This window comes from Pungitius pungitius, chromosome 17 (genome assembly GCF_949316345.1).
Source record: "Pungitius pungitius chromosome 17, fPunPun2.1, whole genome shotgun sequence".
NCBI classification, from domain to species: Eukaryota; Metazoa; Chordata; class Actinopteri; order Perciformes; family Gasterosteidae; genus Pungitius; species Pungitius pungitius.
In genome coordinates this window covers 12,284,276-12,301,300 of record NC_084916.1, presented here as the reverse complement: position 1 = coordinate 12,301,300, position 17,025 = coordinate 12,284,276, and the positions used below count along the sequence as shown (strand labels likewise).

The window sequence follows — 17,025 nt, the reverse complement described above, 5'->3', positions numbered from 1 at the left end:
CGAGAAATGTTGTATTCATTATCAGTCAGACTGTTTTTCTAGTCTTATTGGATCATGTCGGAGCACCTTTTGAGCCTCCACTTTACGTTGTGAGTCTCTGATGTGTTTTTTTTTACGGTGCCTGCTGACACGAAAGCTATTTCTGTCAAGCTCTTTTTATATTTCCTCCCACCTAGCCAGATTCATGGCCAAGAATGGTTGCTCCATTCACTTCCCAGAATATTCAGTTGCTCCAATACGTGCCGATCCTTTTCCATCCAAAAAGGATGCTGTTTGAGCGTGAGATTGAGTAGCATGGTCCAGTTTGATCTCTGCTCTCGGGCCTCTGATCCCATCCTAGCAGATGTATTTTCTGTCTGATTGTACCTCTTGATGCAGAGGGGCTCATCTTTTATTTTTGATTTGTAGCATCTCTTCTCTGTTTATTTTTTCTGCTTCTACATGATTTCCATACTTCTCTCTGCACTCACAGTTGCCTTTTAACCCTTTTCAGCATTAAATAATGCCTTCAATGTGGGGATCTTGTTTTCGGAAAGGACCTTTAGAGAGCTCTAAGGCGGACGTGTGTAATGTCGGCAATTGGAAGGGGGGGGGGGGGGGGGGATGTAATATTGCCAAGCATCTCCAACATTAACAGAATTTAAGGAAATTCTAGTCAGTATACCTTTGTATTTATGAACAATGTAAAGACATTGTACTGTTGTTTAGAGAGAAGATCCATACCACCTTGATTTAAAGTGTGGGTAAACAGCTGCAATGTATCAAAAGGTGATGGAGAATTCAGTTGAAGGGTGTTTTGCGAGCTGAAACCAACCTAAGAGAGGTCATATGGCGCTCACCATCTGTCCTCTGCTCCCTGCTCTTGTGCCACGAGACAAAAAAAAACCACGTCATTGGTTAGTCAACAGATGAGATGTGGAAAGTCAAGAGGAAATGAAGAGGCTTGGGACAGGAAAGTATCCCAGATGAAAGGACTGATACCCTGAAAGTGCCCCTCCGGTCAGGGGGAGATGTCTTTTAGCACCTGAAGCTGTCCACGGTGCTTCTGAAAGAGCAGCTTAATCAGTTTAGGAAGTAAACAAAAACAAATGTCAGAGAGGAAGCTGCTTCTTTGACGCAACAAAGCAGGGACTGGTAAACAGACTCCTTTGTTTACTGGTATCAGGGGGAATTCAGGAGATTAAGCTGAGTGGATATATTTAATTAACCATAACCAGCCTGAATGCTCTCTGTTCTTATTGGAAATATGTGTAGTGACAGTCTAAACTGCATCCACGTTTGATTTTAAATCATCTCAAAGTAGGAAGCCCGGTACACTAATGCTCTTAGAATATGCATTTTATAGTGCCGGACTATCTTTTGTTGTTTGTACAGATTCCCATTTGAAAAGTATAATGACAACGGAACCTAGTAAATTCACATTGGCATTGTAATGAAGGAACAGCTGTCCTCCAGATTGCTGTTTCTATAAATCAGGAACTTCCCCAAAGCCCTACAGCGTGATTCCATTGGCATGAAACTGGGTCTGTAACTAAACACCATGTCCGAAGTTACCTTAGGAATGACATTAGCTCACGTTAATCAGCTACATGCAAATCCGCTGAAGCTTTGGAAGCAGTAATCACACCGACACTGTTTAACATCTGCTGGTCATTGTGCTCTTTAGCGATGTGGTTCTGTTCTTTGGCAGATTTGCATCACAATCACCTGCATGAGAAATCAAAGGAGGTGATTGTGATGCAGTTTGGCAGAGTAAAATAATGTTTTTGAGGGTTTTTTTTAAAAACATTTTTTGAACATTGAGAATATTATTTTACTCAATCATGAAATTAAATTAGCAGCGGCAATTCAATAGATTAAAGATCTAAATATAAAAGTCATGCGCAGCAACTGGTGCCAAGATGTCCTGTATTTTGGTTTTAAAGTATGGATTGGACTCAGATAAAAACCATTGAGCTATAATGCACATGTCTTAAAAAAATGCTGACTTACCAGAAACCCCCAAAGCCTCCGAGAGCTGCATGCCTGTGATTAAAGCGGAACAACTTGTTCCACTTTAGAAGCCACGCGGCACAGAGTGAGAGAGTGACGCACAATATATGGAATTCATAGCAGGCAATATATAGTAAACAATGCAACTTTTAACGATTCGTCTCCAAACAGTTTTCTAAAATGACGACGATGCCCAATTCAAACTCATTTTAGGGATGTTGCAGAAATGGGCAAAAACATTTCAACTTTGGAATGTAAGCGAAGATCAAAATAAAAAAAGAGTCATCCTGAGATGCATGACGGCACACCACAGTCAACTGCAGTTGAATTATTAGCTGTTCTGAGTCCAACCGGTTCCATGCAGTCATAAGTGTGGAGAAGGAAACCGCCTGGCAAACAGTGACTAACACCATTTAACACGGCATGTTACTTTAAAGCACTTGAACAGAGTCCATGCCAGTCAGAAGAATAACGAGGCGCGTATCTGGATGAAGTCTAGACTGTGACGGTGTGGTACCCACCACTGAGGAAGCGTGTGGGATGTCATGGGGCTGGCAAGCAGGTATTAATCATCTGTGTACACAGAGCCAGGGGGGGGTCCCCTTATCACAGGAGGCTTGTTTTTAATGGCTGGAACACTGGAGCACACGACCACTTCAACGGGGGGGGGGAACAGGCTGGATGCGAGTCTGCTTGAGCTTGAATGCTGGGAGGCACTGTAGCTCTTTTTGAGGGTGAGCCAAGGCGCTGAATGTCTCTTTAAGGGCACAGCGTTTAACAAGGGGCGTGTGAGCATGGTGTCCTCCAACACTACTTCAAATAAAATAATCCATTCCACTTGAGGGTAATCATCGCTCAAATTGTGGAGAATGAAACGGTTGGGGAATGCACAAAGTGCAAGTTGGTAAATGCGCGTTCCAATCAATCCACACTGCGAAGGCTTCGCGTGTTCAGATGCATCTTAATTCGTTTGCTCTTCTCGGAGATGAATTTCCGTGTCATAATCGCTTCGGTCAGGCTTCAGCAATCCTTCACTGCAGGCAACCTCATTGTGGTCCACAGCCTGCATTCACAAGTGAGCAATCCGCTGCTATTGTGTAGGGCTCAGAGACTGCATGAATATCCAATTCATTTCATCACATCAAAACCATTAGCGAAAAAAAACAACATTGATTGATGGCGTATGAGTCTCATTGTTTTACTCAGGTGCCGAGTCGTTGCCAAGTAATCGACTGAGCGGCTGTTTCATGAGCACTTGGTATCGAGGTCAGATAAGAGCTTGAGATGAAATTAAAAAGTAATTGTTATCTTACTCTGTAAAAAAAAAAAATATGGAAAATGTGTTTACACTGGCATAAGTTGACGAAGTCCCATTATTTTCTAAATCTCTGGCGTGGGCTATTAGCTGTGCGCAGTTCAAAACCACCCATGAATATTTAAGAAAAGGCTTTTACCGCTCAAACTTGTTGGAGCATGGGCCGTGTTATGTGGAGTTGGGCTGGCTAAACTTTAAATCAAAGTTTTGTACTAGTAATGAGCCTCCGGGTGGGATGTTACTGAATTTTAAGGTGAGGCCTCCGATCCACTGAAAGTGGCCTAATGTTCTGTTATGTAATTCAGACGTTTTGCCAGTTCTGTGTCTTGTTGTCTTGGTCACGGATACAGTACAATAGGGAGTACGAAACGGGACTGAAGAACACAAACAGGTTTAAAATGGGAACATGTTTAATGCGTAAAGAATGCGCTCGCTGAGGAACCTCTTGGATCCGCTCAGACGGTCAGAAAAGATTCAAATGCTCGTAGCTGTAAAGAGGGGCAAAAGAGACGACTGGAGAGGGAGGGGTGAGCTTTAAAAGGGGAACATTGTAGGAGAAGTATGGAGGGAAGACAGGGTGAGCGAGAAATAAGGTGAGAAGGAAAATAGATTAAAAGAGCAGAAGATATATAAAGGTATAAAAAGAAGACAAGAGGCCTGGGAGGAAATGAGAATGCAGCGAAAACTGGGAAATGTTTGGAGGCGGGGAAGGAAATACAGGGAACAGGGCTGGTTGCTCTCGATTAGAGGGACCGGCATTTGTTTGCATTTGAATGTTCTCGCTTCAAGTGTTTAGTGTGATTAGTCTACACAAGCTCGTCAATGTAAGGCTCTTACCTCTTTGGATGGCACTTCATCACAACGAGCGTCTCTCTATGCCTCTGCGACGGCTGCGGCAGGAGGCCTTACGCTTTAAAGATGTACGAGCATCCGTCCACGTGATCACCATGTCCCAGAAACGCCGATTCACTTTAAGTGGTCATGAATGTAACTCAGGTAACTACCCATCACAAAAAAAGTGTTTTATTTTTTGGCAAAGTCACATGATTTTAGCGCTCTGACAACCAAGTTTAAAAAAAAAGATGAATGCACCAAAAAGAATCACATGCTGTAAATGTTTAGGACATTTAGTTTAAGTCTAAAGTTTATTGAAATATTGGTGCACTTATTATTGGTATAATAAAAAAGCACATGTTGTACATTTAAAACATGCCTTGAACAAAGAGAAGATCTGTAAACTGAGTGCATGTGCACCATGCCTCCTGCCTCTCTTTCCTTGATTGTGTGCCTTCGCAGAAACTTGATGCGTTCCTTGATGTTTCTCGAGGCCTTGATTACGTCGCTTGGCGGGACGCGTGATTGTTGTAGAGTTGGCACACACTGTTGTAGTGAACACAATCTAAGGACGGTGCTTCGATATAACTCGTAGATCATGTAGCCGGTAGATCACTGAAAAACACTGTCCTATCCAGACGAGACTTATGCAACAACCCGTCCATTCGTCAAACTAATCCCCACGAGCTGGGATTGCAACACGGCTCATTGGTCGCGGCCCCCGTGAACAGGACGCCAAATCGCGTTTCGTGTGGCTCTTCCCTTCAGACTGAGCGATGGGCTCCAAAGTGGCGAGACAGAGGCTTCAGGTCGAGCCGCTTCTTCCTCCATCACACGCGCGACGACAGCACGGATCTGTGTTGTCACTGTGCCAGTGACCGCTCACTGCGAGAGGGAAGAGTCTCCTGACACGGGGATGCAAAAAGATGACAAAAAGAGAGGGAGGAGACAAGGACGGAGGGTGAAACCCGAGGAGGAGAGAACCTCCTCCCTCAAAACACATCGAATCAATAAAATGGGGACACTTTGATTCAGATTGTGTAGAGTTGCTGGGAAAAATAAAAGAAAGCCCAAAAGTTCTTGCATCATTAAAAAAAAAAAGGTTCAAACTTTCTGCAAAGGTACAGATGTATTTTGTTATTAGACTGTAGGTGGAATATACAAAGAGATGAAATGTGCCAAGTTCATCCGCACATGGGAATTATAAAGATACATTCCAAAGTAAATCAACGTCTTTTCAAGGTCACACATTCAAGAGTGAAACCTTTGACTAGGCCCCTATTTTTTAAACATTCCTTCTACGGTTTCTCAGCCTTCACTACAGTCGCCACGGGAAATAAACGTGGTTAAAAAATCTAAGCAGAAATCCATGTTACGAAAGCAGATTCTCTCAAAGCCCCATTTTTAACTGGTCGACTTTTGACTTGATCCGCAGAAGACTTGATGCTGAACATCATTCCTGGAGAAGGTCGAGGTGCTTTGCATGTATTCTATGGGCTTTGCTCTCACCCCGGTCAGAGTGCTTTTCCTTGTCTCCATCGTGTGGGGTTTTGTCTCCTCAGTGAGCAACACATGCTCCAGGCCCTGAAGATCATATCACTCTGGACCTAATGGGCCGCTAAATGCTGTGGGGACTGTTCAGAGATGTATGAAGGGCTAATGGGTACGACAGAAAGACACAGTATAGATGTGCCGCTGAGATATTCAAGTGTGAAATTTACTGTTGGCAGATTTATTATTGATGGACCACACACTTCCCCATCCAACCATCTTTTTTCTTTTTTTGGGAAGGTTTTTTTTTGTGCCAATGTGAGCATTTTGGGAGGATGTCGCATGTGTGCCCACCTCCGAGCCAAATTTGAAAATTTGCGATTTTGGGCTACACATAATCAAATTAATGTATTATTCTTCTCATGATCCTGGGGTGAGGTTTGGGTTTTTTCCGCAGAGCTGTTTCTACCGGTTTTATTATTTAGGCAAATCACATGCTAATTCCCACCCAGTGAATCGCTATTAACTGACTCGTGGGGGTTCTCTGCTTTGGCATGATGATGTTTTTTTTATAGATCCTTTCTTTCTAGAGGACATTTTGGGATCCGTTCTCTTCCTCCACTGCCTTCCGTTTTTTTTCCCTTATCCTTTTTTTTTAATTGGTGTTGTTGTGCGCTTCGTTTGAGTTCCTTGCGTCCGTCTTTTTTAAAGCGAAGATACAGAGCGTTCCGCCGTCATGTCCTTGATTGAACTTTGCATCCCGCTGGACGCACATGTGTACACTCTATCATCTGCTGTATCGGAAATATTACGAATTCAGGACTGTGGCGAAAAACTGCAAAATCGCTGCATCGGGGGGTTGGGTTATTTTAGTCGTTTTTCAAGTGAAAGCCTTTGACAACTTAAGCACCAACATTGAATACTGGCAGGAGGCCTGCAGGGTCATTGTGACTCGTGGGTGGAACAGTTGTCATTTGATCAAAAGGTTGGTGCTTTACTCTCGGCTCCTCCTGTCCACACGTCGCAGTGTCCTTAAACAACACGTTGGACCCCGCGGTGCTTCGTTGTGTTTTTTGCAGCAGCAGCCCACTGCGCTTAATTGCTTATGATCGGTTAAATGAAGGGGGTCAAACAATTATTGTCATGATAGATCCCGTGGTATACAGAATCTCCAGAAATAGTGGAAAACACTTACCAAACAAGGTTATGTCCTCAGATTGCTTGTTTGGTCATTTAACCAGTGTACAATGACAAGCAGGAAAAAATACATAAATGATGAATCAATCCAAAATAAAAGGTGATCCATTTCTGGTCAATTGACTGATAGAAGACTCGTTTTAGCTTTACTTGTATGCATAATGGAGAGGACGGTCGGTATATTTCTGGGTCTGGATCAGAGGATTAGAAGTAGTCTGAGAGTAGATTTAATAAAGAGGATGTCTCAGGTTGTACCATAAATTACCATTACATTTTGTGTGTTTTATTATCAATTACAAATAAGGGAATAAAGAATCAGGGTCAGAAATCAGCATTGTTAGCCTTAAAATCTCTTCATTTCAGGGTTCATTTTTCATCCTCATGTCAAACAGCGGACCACATCAGTGTGTATCAAAATGCCAAAGTCCATGCAATCAATCCTGCTAACCTTTCACAGTGATTTATTAGACCCGCTCATGCATGTCTATCTGTTAAAATATCAGCCCCCTGGGGTGCTGCGTGGTGTGGACAACCACCGGTAGGTGGTCCTTACAACATGTGCCCTGGAAGCCAAAGCAAAGAGAGCTGCAGTAATATTGGAATCTCACATGCACTCGGTACACTTTCTCTCTGTCACTCAGACACAGTGTCTTGCATTTCAAATAAGTGCTTCCTGTTTTCCCCCCACAAGCCTGATATGAAACATCCATTGGTTTGTTCAGTTGTAACTTGTTGTTGTCCTCTCTCTCTCTCCAGAGATTTGCCTGTGAGAAGAAGATATGAAGTTAGCGGTCTCGCTTTGGATGCCTTGGTTTCTCATGGTGGTAAGATCGCAAATTTTTAAATTAAAGGACCGCTGCAAGGTGAACTTTCCCGTCTCTTTCTACCCATTATGTATGCTGCACAAATGTGTTTGAACATAATATTCCATTTTCATTAAATGGACATGTAATATGATTTGGTCTAGAGGTTTTCTTTTCTCAGAAAAAATCTCATGATTAATTTTCACTCACCATAATTGATCATTAAAGTTTAAAGTCATCTCTGTTTATTACTTACAAACTTGGATGAGCCAAATGAGAGTATGTGATCCATGGCTGCACGTTTCTGCATGTTCTTATAAAAAACTATATATTTTCCCTTGTCGTTTTGAGTTAAGACACAAAATTAAGATGTTATACATCATCAAACGTTAGAATTCTGCAACGTGTTTACTTGTGTACAACACTTCCTTCTACCAGTTGTAGCAGCAGCATTACTTCCCTGCACCTACACAGGAACAAAGCATAATGGGTGATGTATGCACAATTAAAAACACCAACCGAAACAAGTCTGGAACCAATTGAAGAAGCAGAAACTAGCCAGCAAGTACACATTATGATTACTGTTAAACAAAATACATTCCACTCCAACATTACAACATATTTACAATCCTAAAATTACTTGGCCAAGGTAGAGATTTAACTCCACATTAGTACCCTCCAAAATAAAAGTCTCTGGGTAATATTCATCACATTTTACAATTATGTATATATGTACTCTGTCTCTTTTCATGAAATGTATCGCTGTCGGTGGTTTGTTCCAAACAAATATGAAATGTGTTATCTATCATCTTGTTTCAGGTCAGCTTGAAGGGTTGAGACGTGTTCACAGAGTGCTCCAGGGTTTTACATGAAAAGGCTTAATACGATGTTTTAATCATCAGTAAAAGACTTTCACACAGTGGTGATATCTCACATTTTGGCACCATATTCTGTCATTTAAAATGTAATGATTTTTCAGAAGAACGAGTTATTATGAAACAAATCAAGTATTTTTTAATGGACTCGCAGCTCTCTAACAGTACACCAATTGACTTAATGAGCAATACATAATAAATGGTATTTTAAACACTGTGACGCTACATTTCGGAAAGCTCAAGACAATGTACATGTATTATATCAAAGACATCCATAAACTTTTACTACAGACGAGGTCTCTGAGCCACTGCCTCTTATGAAAAGTAAATTGATCCACTACTCTTCTGTGTCAGAGTTAATAAAAGTCTGAAGGGCCTTCGTTGTTTGGCTTTGAGGTCCAGAATAAAACCAGATCAAAGGTTTTCAACGTGATGTGTCTACACTGTTCTCCTGTATGGGTCTGTGCTTTATTTTATTAATGGTCATGTCATTGATTCATTCATTGATTTTAGGAACCAAGGAGAAGCCCAGACATCTCTTTTTCTCATCTGTTGATACTGGTGGTGGCCTGGTGGTCGTATGTATGACGTCATTTACTTCAATGTTTGGAGTGACATCATATGTACGGCTGCTAAACTGCTACATGGGACATCAGCATTCTCCCGTTGTTTGGTTTAGGTGTTTTTTTTATTTATCATACTGGTAAGAATTGTATTTTTGGACGAAGAGATGCAGATAGGAGGTTTGCATCTCAGTTGTGATGAAGCATGCAGAGACATTCTTCCCGGTAAAAGTATTAACATTCCTAAAATGATTTACTAAATGTAAGCAAATGAGCATCTTACTTTGAGTTTTAAGTTTCAGCCCAAAAACAATGTGGGAGACCGGTCTTACAGAAAGGGGCACTTTTATGGGGATTGAGAAGTTTCAAAATCTGCATTTCACTGTCGTGGCGAAGTAATGCTACCTCCAGATATAAACAATAGAGCCTCGTTTTTTGAGGAAATAACATCCTTTGTGAGCTCCAAAACACACTTTGATGGATGACATGAACAGCCAGAGACTATAATTTCGAAGCAGAATGAAATCCTCATCAGATCAGCTTTGAAGGGGCTTCAAAATCCCAGCATGCTTATTCTTCCATTTCATATCTGTTATTCTTGCATTAGGGAGCCTTTATCTAAGCATGACGAAACTGTGAAGCATTACAAAATTCTGTATGATCTTCATCCGAGATAAAAACCCAGAATGAGTCACGAGTGTGCGCCGCCCCATCGCTGGCTTTCGAGTCGGTGCAAACAGGTTCTCTATTCGCCCTCGTCTCCGCAGCGCTGGGTGGCCGGAGGCCCCGAGTCACTCTCACATCCATCACTCATGCCTGGACACAGGGGGACAACCGGACATGGCGCGGCGCCGAGAGAGGGTCAATATAATTGTCTTGAGCCGTCCCAAAAGGACTTCCCAGACAACAGAACCGGTGAGAGGCCCGACGCATTTCAAGGCTTCTTATCGCCAAACGGATTACCTTTAGAAGAGCATCACAGGTGTAATGACGCTGTGAGGTGGTGCATTGGGAGCAGGATGGGGTTGATATTGTTGTTTCAATGTAATGGTTGTGTGCAGAAAGTGTGTGTGTTTGTAATAACACAAAACAATCCCTTTTTTCTTTCCAAGGTACCTTCTGTGGACCCATGTGGGATGGTTTATTGTGCTGGGATGAGGCTCCAGCTGGGACATCGGTAACACAAAACTGTCCAGATCACCCTGACCGGGACTCGACTGGTAAGAAAAATGATCCCTCCTCACACAAACGCACAACAACAAGATCTCTGACGTTTTTAATTCCAGCTGAGCAGGAAGAACAGAAAAAGATCCAATCTTCTGTTTGTATGAGTTCACGGAAGTTCACGGTATGATAAAGAAAGGCCTATTGGCCAGCAGCTTCAGGCCATGCTTTGTATTTCACGTGTAACAGGCAGGTGAGACATGGTTTTGAGGTTGTATCAACTCAATATGCAATAGCAGGGGACAGTAAAATAATATGGTGATTCAACTGCTCACTGCATTCGTTGTTTTAACCATCCTTCAATTTATGTTGGTATAATTGATTGTTTCCTAATTTAATTTACAAAGGAAGATTTTATGATCAATCTTTACAATAAGCAGTTCATTCAAAACAGGCAGTATTATATATTTTTCTTGGGGAGGGGGGGGGTTCTGTCCTGTTCTCGCAGTCATACTGATTGTTGTCCTTCTATCACATTTTTTCTTTCTCTATTTTGGGCTTTGAGGTAAATATCTTCTAAACTATGAGAATGATTTTGTGGATAATCTGCAATAACTATGGCAATCCCGTTAAATTCCATTTTATGCCATCATCCGGTCATCATTTTGGGTTGATAGATGTTTTACCAAATTCCTGCAGAACTACAGACATTCCCATGGTCCATAGCTGCACAGTCTGAATCTTTGACCACATGCTTGCAAGCTAACGGTGGGATTTAACTCAAAACAGAGCTGCTAAAAAAAGGCCCCTTAACAAAAGCAGGATGACTTGAATCACAGTAAGTGATTCATGAAGATATTCAAGAAGTAGATTCAAGGCAAATCGGTGTGTTTATCCAACCAGGATGAATAAAAAACAAAAAATGTATTTATATTGAGCAGTTTTTACATTGTGAATTGGGCTCAACGATGTCTGATTGAAGCAATCCGGATACGAGTCATGTCTGATTTAGGAGATGCAATGTGATGGAGTGGGGACTGGGGAAAGGGAGGAGGGGGGGGGGTTGAGGGAGAGGACAGATGAGCTAAAGGGTATATGGAGACAAAATGAGAAAAGAGGGTTTTAAAAAAAGACAGAGAAGTCAAAGCCAGAGAGATGGATTGGGAGAGAGAATGTGCATGAAAAGTGAGAGCAGGTGTTCATGTAAGACAAGGCTCATTATGGATACTCCCCAAACTGCCTGTGACGTTAGCTGTCCTCTCACGGCTCCTTATTTGAGAGCAAATGCCGCTGACGTGAGGCTCCAGGGGGAGACGTGCAGTTGGATGTGGATGGCGAACAGTTGACGAGGTGTTTGGTGAAGACTAGGCAGCCGGGTTACGGATGCTGATGTCAGTACCAATATGTCCGCATTCTTAGCCCAGACACGGATCTACACCGCATGCGGTTTCAAACCTTGGTCTTGAGAATTGACCAGAAAATGTCTCCAAATAGGGTATTTTCTGTTTGACATAGTGTTTGATAATGTACGCCAAGGTAAATGAATCACAGGTGTTCGGTAATGCTAATATTCAGGTCCCAGTTTTCGCGTTCGGAAACAAAAAAGAGAAAGAACATGGAAAAAAGTCCAATAGAAGCAATAATGTGCCTATAAGTAATTTGATATTTGGAGCTTTCAGGATAACCGTCCATATTTTTTCAAGCTGCCATGAAGTGCATGTTGTGTTATTCTTTACAGAGACAGTGACCAAATATTGTGCCGAATTGGGTAACTGGGTTCAGACTGGGTCCACTTGTCAACCTGCTTCAAAGAACAAACCTGAGGTATTTAGTTACCCGTTTTTCCCATTAAGCAATGGAAGAAAAAGACCTCCCCTGTGTACTAATTTTCAAACTTTCTTTCTTTTATTCCTAGAAGGACGTTCCCTTGAAGGACGCTCCTGCACAGCCGGCCCCAGGGGTCACCGGGGTTAACACAGGGGTCACCGGGGTTAACACAGAAACCAGTGGTGTCGTGGAAATAATGATCCTTGAGAATGCAAATAAATGCTCAGAAAAGATGAGGCAAGATCCATCTCATAACAAATCAGCTGACAGCGGTGAGTAACTTGGATCCAGCACCGAATGAATTGACCTTACTGATTATCAACATGATTTGTACATGACGAGAGTTCAAATCTTCTGTGCGAGAGGCCTGTAAATGTTCCTTCACTGCTGGTGTTACAGGGCTGTTCTGCAGTCGCAACTGGGACGGGTGGCTGTGCTGGGACGACACGCCAGCGGGAACCAACGCCTCCCAAAACTGCCCCAATTATTTTGGTGACCCTGACCCCACAGGTGGGCTCTGCTTATGACCAATTCAACCTTTATTCCTCTCTTGACTGTGTTTAAAGTGCCGTGGCCTTAATCATCATAATTGTTGTTTACAGGGAAGGCGACCAAGTACTGTAAAGAAGACGGTGAGTGGTTTCGCCATCCGGAGTCCCTTCAAATCTGGACCAACTATACGCTCTGCGCAACCACCCACGAGAAGAGACTGAGGGTAAACTTTCCATCAGGCATTAACGACATGCATGTAGGTTTGATAAGTCACGTGGTCCTCTCCGCAGTAGTGGATTAATAGGTGCATGGTTTACAATGGAACATATACAGGGGGGGTAATTAGCTTTGTGATTTCAGGGGGTATAGCCATACACAGCAGTAGTACAGGAAAAAACAATAACATGTCAACGTCTGTACTTAAGGGATTACTATTTGATCCATTGTAACGGTACAAAGTAGTTTTAGGGTAAAACATCAAATCCATTCATTTCAAACTAGAAGTACTAAAGTGAGTCACATGAGGTGGCAAACTCAAACAGTCTGCTGCATAAACTAATGTTACGCTTTGTCAAAAAGCTGTTGAGGAATCCTCATTTTGTTATTACACCTCTTTCTTGTTGGTCTTTATGAATTGTCTCCGTCAACCGATCTAAAACATGAAAAAGGGTAGTTCACCACTACTTCTAAAGATGATCTATACAGCATATAAATATGTGTCTTCTGATTTTGCAAACCGATTGTTGTGTGAACAGTTGTCTTCTATATCAAAGGACCATCATTTTCAAAGGACCCCCGCATTTAAACATTTTCTCTTTAGTTCAGTTTGACCTGCCGCTTTGGGGCACATTATTTGAATCAAGCCGTCATTTCTCCTTTGATTTATACATTTTACAATATCTTTTTTTTTGTTGTTGCAGAAACTGCAAACGTTTGAGAAGGAGCACTCTTGCCGCCAGAAGATGATTCGAGACCCACCTTTTAACAAATCAGGTACTGACAGCGTCTCCTTCAAGAGATGCGTTGGAGAGGTGGGACGACAGAATGAACATCATTTGCCTCTTCTTCGGTTCTGGGGCTTCTTTGACGCTGCAGGGCGGCACTGCAGTCGTAACTGGGACGGCTGGCTGTGCTGGGACGACACTCCGGCGGGAACCCTTGCCTCCCAAAACTGTCCAGATCATCTTTTCAACTTTGACCCCACGGGTGAGCAGTTTCTCTCAAGTATTTAACTAATCGTATTAGAGGTCTGCTGATTTAGTTTTTAATTTCATTGGAAACGATCATCCTGTATTTAGAGAAGATTGACTCTAAAATTGCTGTGAGGATTGATATTCCTACAGGAACACAGCGGCCCACACCTCTACAGCACTGGGAATCTGGAGAACTTACAGCATAATTTCTCTCTTTTAGAAAAGGCCACTAAGTACTGTGGAGAGAACGGGCAGTGGTTTCAACATCCAGAGAGCAATAAGACTTGGACCAATTATACACTCTGTGCTGGCAACACCGAGGAGAGGTCGAAGGTAATGGGTCCTGATGTACTGTAATAACTATGCATGCAGGGTGTATTGTGCCAGATCAATGTAGTTTAAAGATATCGTGAGCCTAATTATCCCACAGGGTCAGCCAGACAAACACTGCTAACGAGGTAAAAGGCTGTGGAAAAACACACCGTGTTGATTTCAAATAGGATGAGTTCTTTAATAACACAGTGTTCAACGAGCCAAACGAGCCATACAGGTTTGATGTGATTTAGAATTATAAAACGCGTTTATTCCGTTGTTTCTTTCACAGCCACACATAATGAATCCATTGCATGTCATGCTTTTTCGCCCCTTTAGTCCCATTGCTCATTGTTCAACCCTGACAGATTATGATGTACCTGCGTGTGTGTGTGTGTGTGTCAAATGAAGGCAGCCACGCAGCTCTCAGGAGCCACTGAAGTCGAGTCCCCCGATGAGGCCACGGTCGGCCCCGCGGTTAACCCGGAGGAACAAGAAATCGTGACCAAGAAAATCCTCGACAGCCAGTACAAATGCTTTGAAAAAATGAATCGGGATGTCCCTTATAACAAGTCAGGTAAAGATATTATCCACCGCGAACCCAATCGCGGCCAACGGCGGGGAATGTCTGACCCGAGGCGCTGTGTGCTGCAGGGTTGCACTGCAGTCGTAACTGGGACGGCTGGCTCTGCTGGGACGACACCCCGGCGGGGGTTTACACCGCTCAGAACTGCCCCAACTATTTCGTCGACTTCGACCCGACAGGTGAGCAGAAAAACACTCAAGCGTCGCTCTTCATTAAAGATGCAAACGACGAATCGACTCGCTTTAACGAACGTGAGATGAATCATTCACCAGAGCCAACTGAACACAGCGACACAGACACAACTGTATAAAGGGGAAAATGAATTTATTACATAATGGTGACTATTTGTAGAAAAAGCTGCCAAGTACTGCGGGGAGGACGGGCAGTGGTTTCGCCACCCAGACACCAACAGGACTTGGTCCAACTACACACTCTGCAACGAAAACACTAAAGCAAAGTTGAAGGTAATTCTTTTCGGATAAAGTAACCTTTTATAGAAATTTGCTGCATGTTGGTCAGAGTTGTTTGTGCATTACTTTTATTTCTACATGGAGTCCACTGGTATTCGGAGAATGTGCAGAGAGGGCACAATGTGGAAAGTGGAAACAAATATTTGAATGTCGTCCGAAGAATTATGTTGGCCATAGATACCATTAAAAACATTAACAATTTTATTTCTCAAAACACATTCATCTCATATCGTGAGCTCCTCAGGTTAGATACGGAAAATAACTCCTAAAGCCTCTGTTCCTTGGGTTATGTAGTTGTAATAAAACACTCCTCCTTACAAATAGCCTCGCGTTGACACCATCACACATAAACAGCCCTCTTATCGCCAGGAGCAACGGGCTGCTGTCACTAGCAGCATGTCCCACACCATTCAGGCCCGGAAACATCACTGATATGCTTTTACTCACATGAATCTGAGTCAGCACTCTAATTCACTTACACACTCGCTCACAGATATACACTGAAATCACAAGCTTCTTTTCTATGTCTTATAATAAAGTCTAACAGAAAATGTTCCCTAGAGGGAAGTTGATCTCTGCCGACGCAACCTCTCAGCTTCTGGAACTGTCAAATAAATGAGTCAAACTGAACAAAGCTTTAGCTTTCAACTGAGATTGTTCATCTTTTCCAACATTCGGCCAAATTGCTCTGGATTTATCAAAAATGAGGGTTTTTATAATGTTGTTTTACTGTCAGCAACTGCAGATTATTGTGTTATTTTATTTTGTTCATATTGAGAGTTGACCTCACCTTAAAAAAGGTCAAATGTAAAATCACTTTATTTAGTGTCACGTGTCAAATCCTTTGAGAAAATGCAAATGATTTACCTCATTGACTTATTTTTTTTCAAACAATGTAGTGATGCCACGTGTTTTTTGATACGTTGTCTTTGTCTTTACAGTCAGCGTACATCCTGTTTTACATGGCAATTGTAGGTCACGCCTTATCCACAGCCTCCCTGCTCATCTCTTTGGCCATCTTCTTCTACTTCAGGTAATGCATATTCATCGGTAATGTATCCGCAACGCTAGTTACTGGTTTGACGACGTTCTAAACACATTGTAACACATGTAATAAAAACTGCAGGACGGTTGTACCAAGATGAGAGCTGACACAGACCGTCATAATCCTTGGATGATGAATCATTGATAGCTGGATGTTGGGCTTTCACTACAGTCTTCTCCAACTATTCCATCACGCGGGATAGGTGGTACTCTGGTCTCCACCGTATGTGGAGTCAGTGACATCCATTCTTTTCCTTTTCCACACCAGTGAACACTGGAGCAACACAGGAAGTCATTCCGTGTTGATGTCACATTTTATAATGTAATCAAAAAGGGGCCGATTGATTATTCACTCTGAGAAATTGATTAAACTAATACACTGTGTTAAATTAAAACGAAAATCAGTAATGAGAATGATATTTACATCTAAGCTACTTTCGCTAATTAGTGGGATCTGTAAACCTGAAAATAGTTCTGCTGCTTCGCTGAGAACTGAACTGTCGCTCATTTCATGCCAATTTGGTTTCCTGGTGCTGCACATTTATTTCATGGATATTTAAGATTCAAAACCGGACAGCCATGACGTCGATAGAATGCGTTGGTGCGTTCCTTCTTTTATTTATTTATTTTTTACAAACATGCATTGAGGCTCATTAAGGCTGATAATCCTAAAGGGACAACGTGCTTGTTTAAAGGAGATGCTCTTAATTAAACTAGGAAACTGTTCAACATGACAAATTGAAAAAGGGGGAAGAAGGGTGTAATATTCAGTTGAGGAATTGGGAAGTTCGGAAGGATGCTGGTGAAACGCAGTACGATTTATAGTTCTACAGATGTCTGAATATTCAAGGGGAAAAATTGGCTTCA

At 42.3% G+C, this 17,025-nt stretch overlaps 1 protein-coding gene across 2 annotated transcripts in view; it reads left to right on the top strand.

The window, feature by feature from the left end:
* Window positions 1-17,025, top strand: part of calcr (calcitonin receptor) — a 36,769-nt gene that overhangs the window by 10,297 nt on the left and 9,447 nt on the right. The window contains exons 2-15 of one of the 2 annotated variants that reach the window (XM_037474911.2): window positions 7,586-7,653; window positions 9,838-9,985; window positions 10,183-10,290; window positions 11,973-12,058; window positions 12,150-12,333; window positions 12,461-12,571; window positions 12,664-12,776; window positions 13,474-13,546; window positions 13,649-13,759; window positions 13,967-14,079; window positions 14,470-14,635; window positions 14,713-14,823; window positions 14,996-15,108; window positions 16,056-16,147. In XM_037474911.2, the coding sequence (XP_037330808.2) occupies window positions 7,609-7,653; window positions 9,838-9,985; window positions 10,183-10,290; window positions 11,973-12,058; window positions 12,150-12,333; window positions 12,461-12,571; window positions 12,664-12,776; window positions 13,474-13,546; window positions 13,649-13,759; window positions 13,967-14,079; window positions 14,470-14,635; window positions 14,713-14,823; window positions 14,996-15,108; window positions 16,056-16,147 (1,574 nt within the window). In that variant the 5' untranslated portion in view covers window positions 7,586-7,608. Of the gene's footprint in view, window positions 1-7,585; window positions 7,654-9,135; window positions 9,986-10,182; window positions 10,291-11,972; window positions 12,059-12,149; window positions 12,334-12,460; window positions 12,572-12,663; window positions 12,777-13,473; window positions 13,547-13,648; window positions 13,760-13,966; window positions 14,080-14,469; window positions 14,636-14,712; window positions 14,824-14,995; window positions 15,109-16,055; window positions 16,148-17,025 lie in introns of those variants that run through there. The other variant, XM_037474909.2, reaches the window with a different exon arrangement.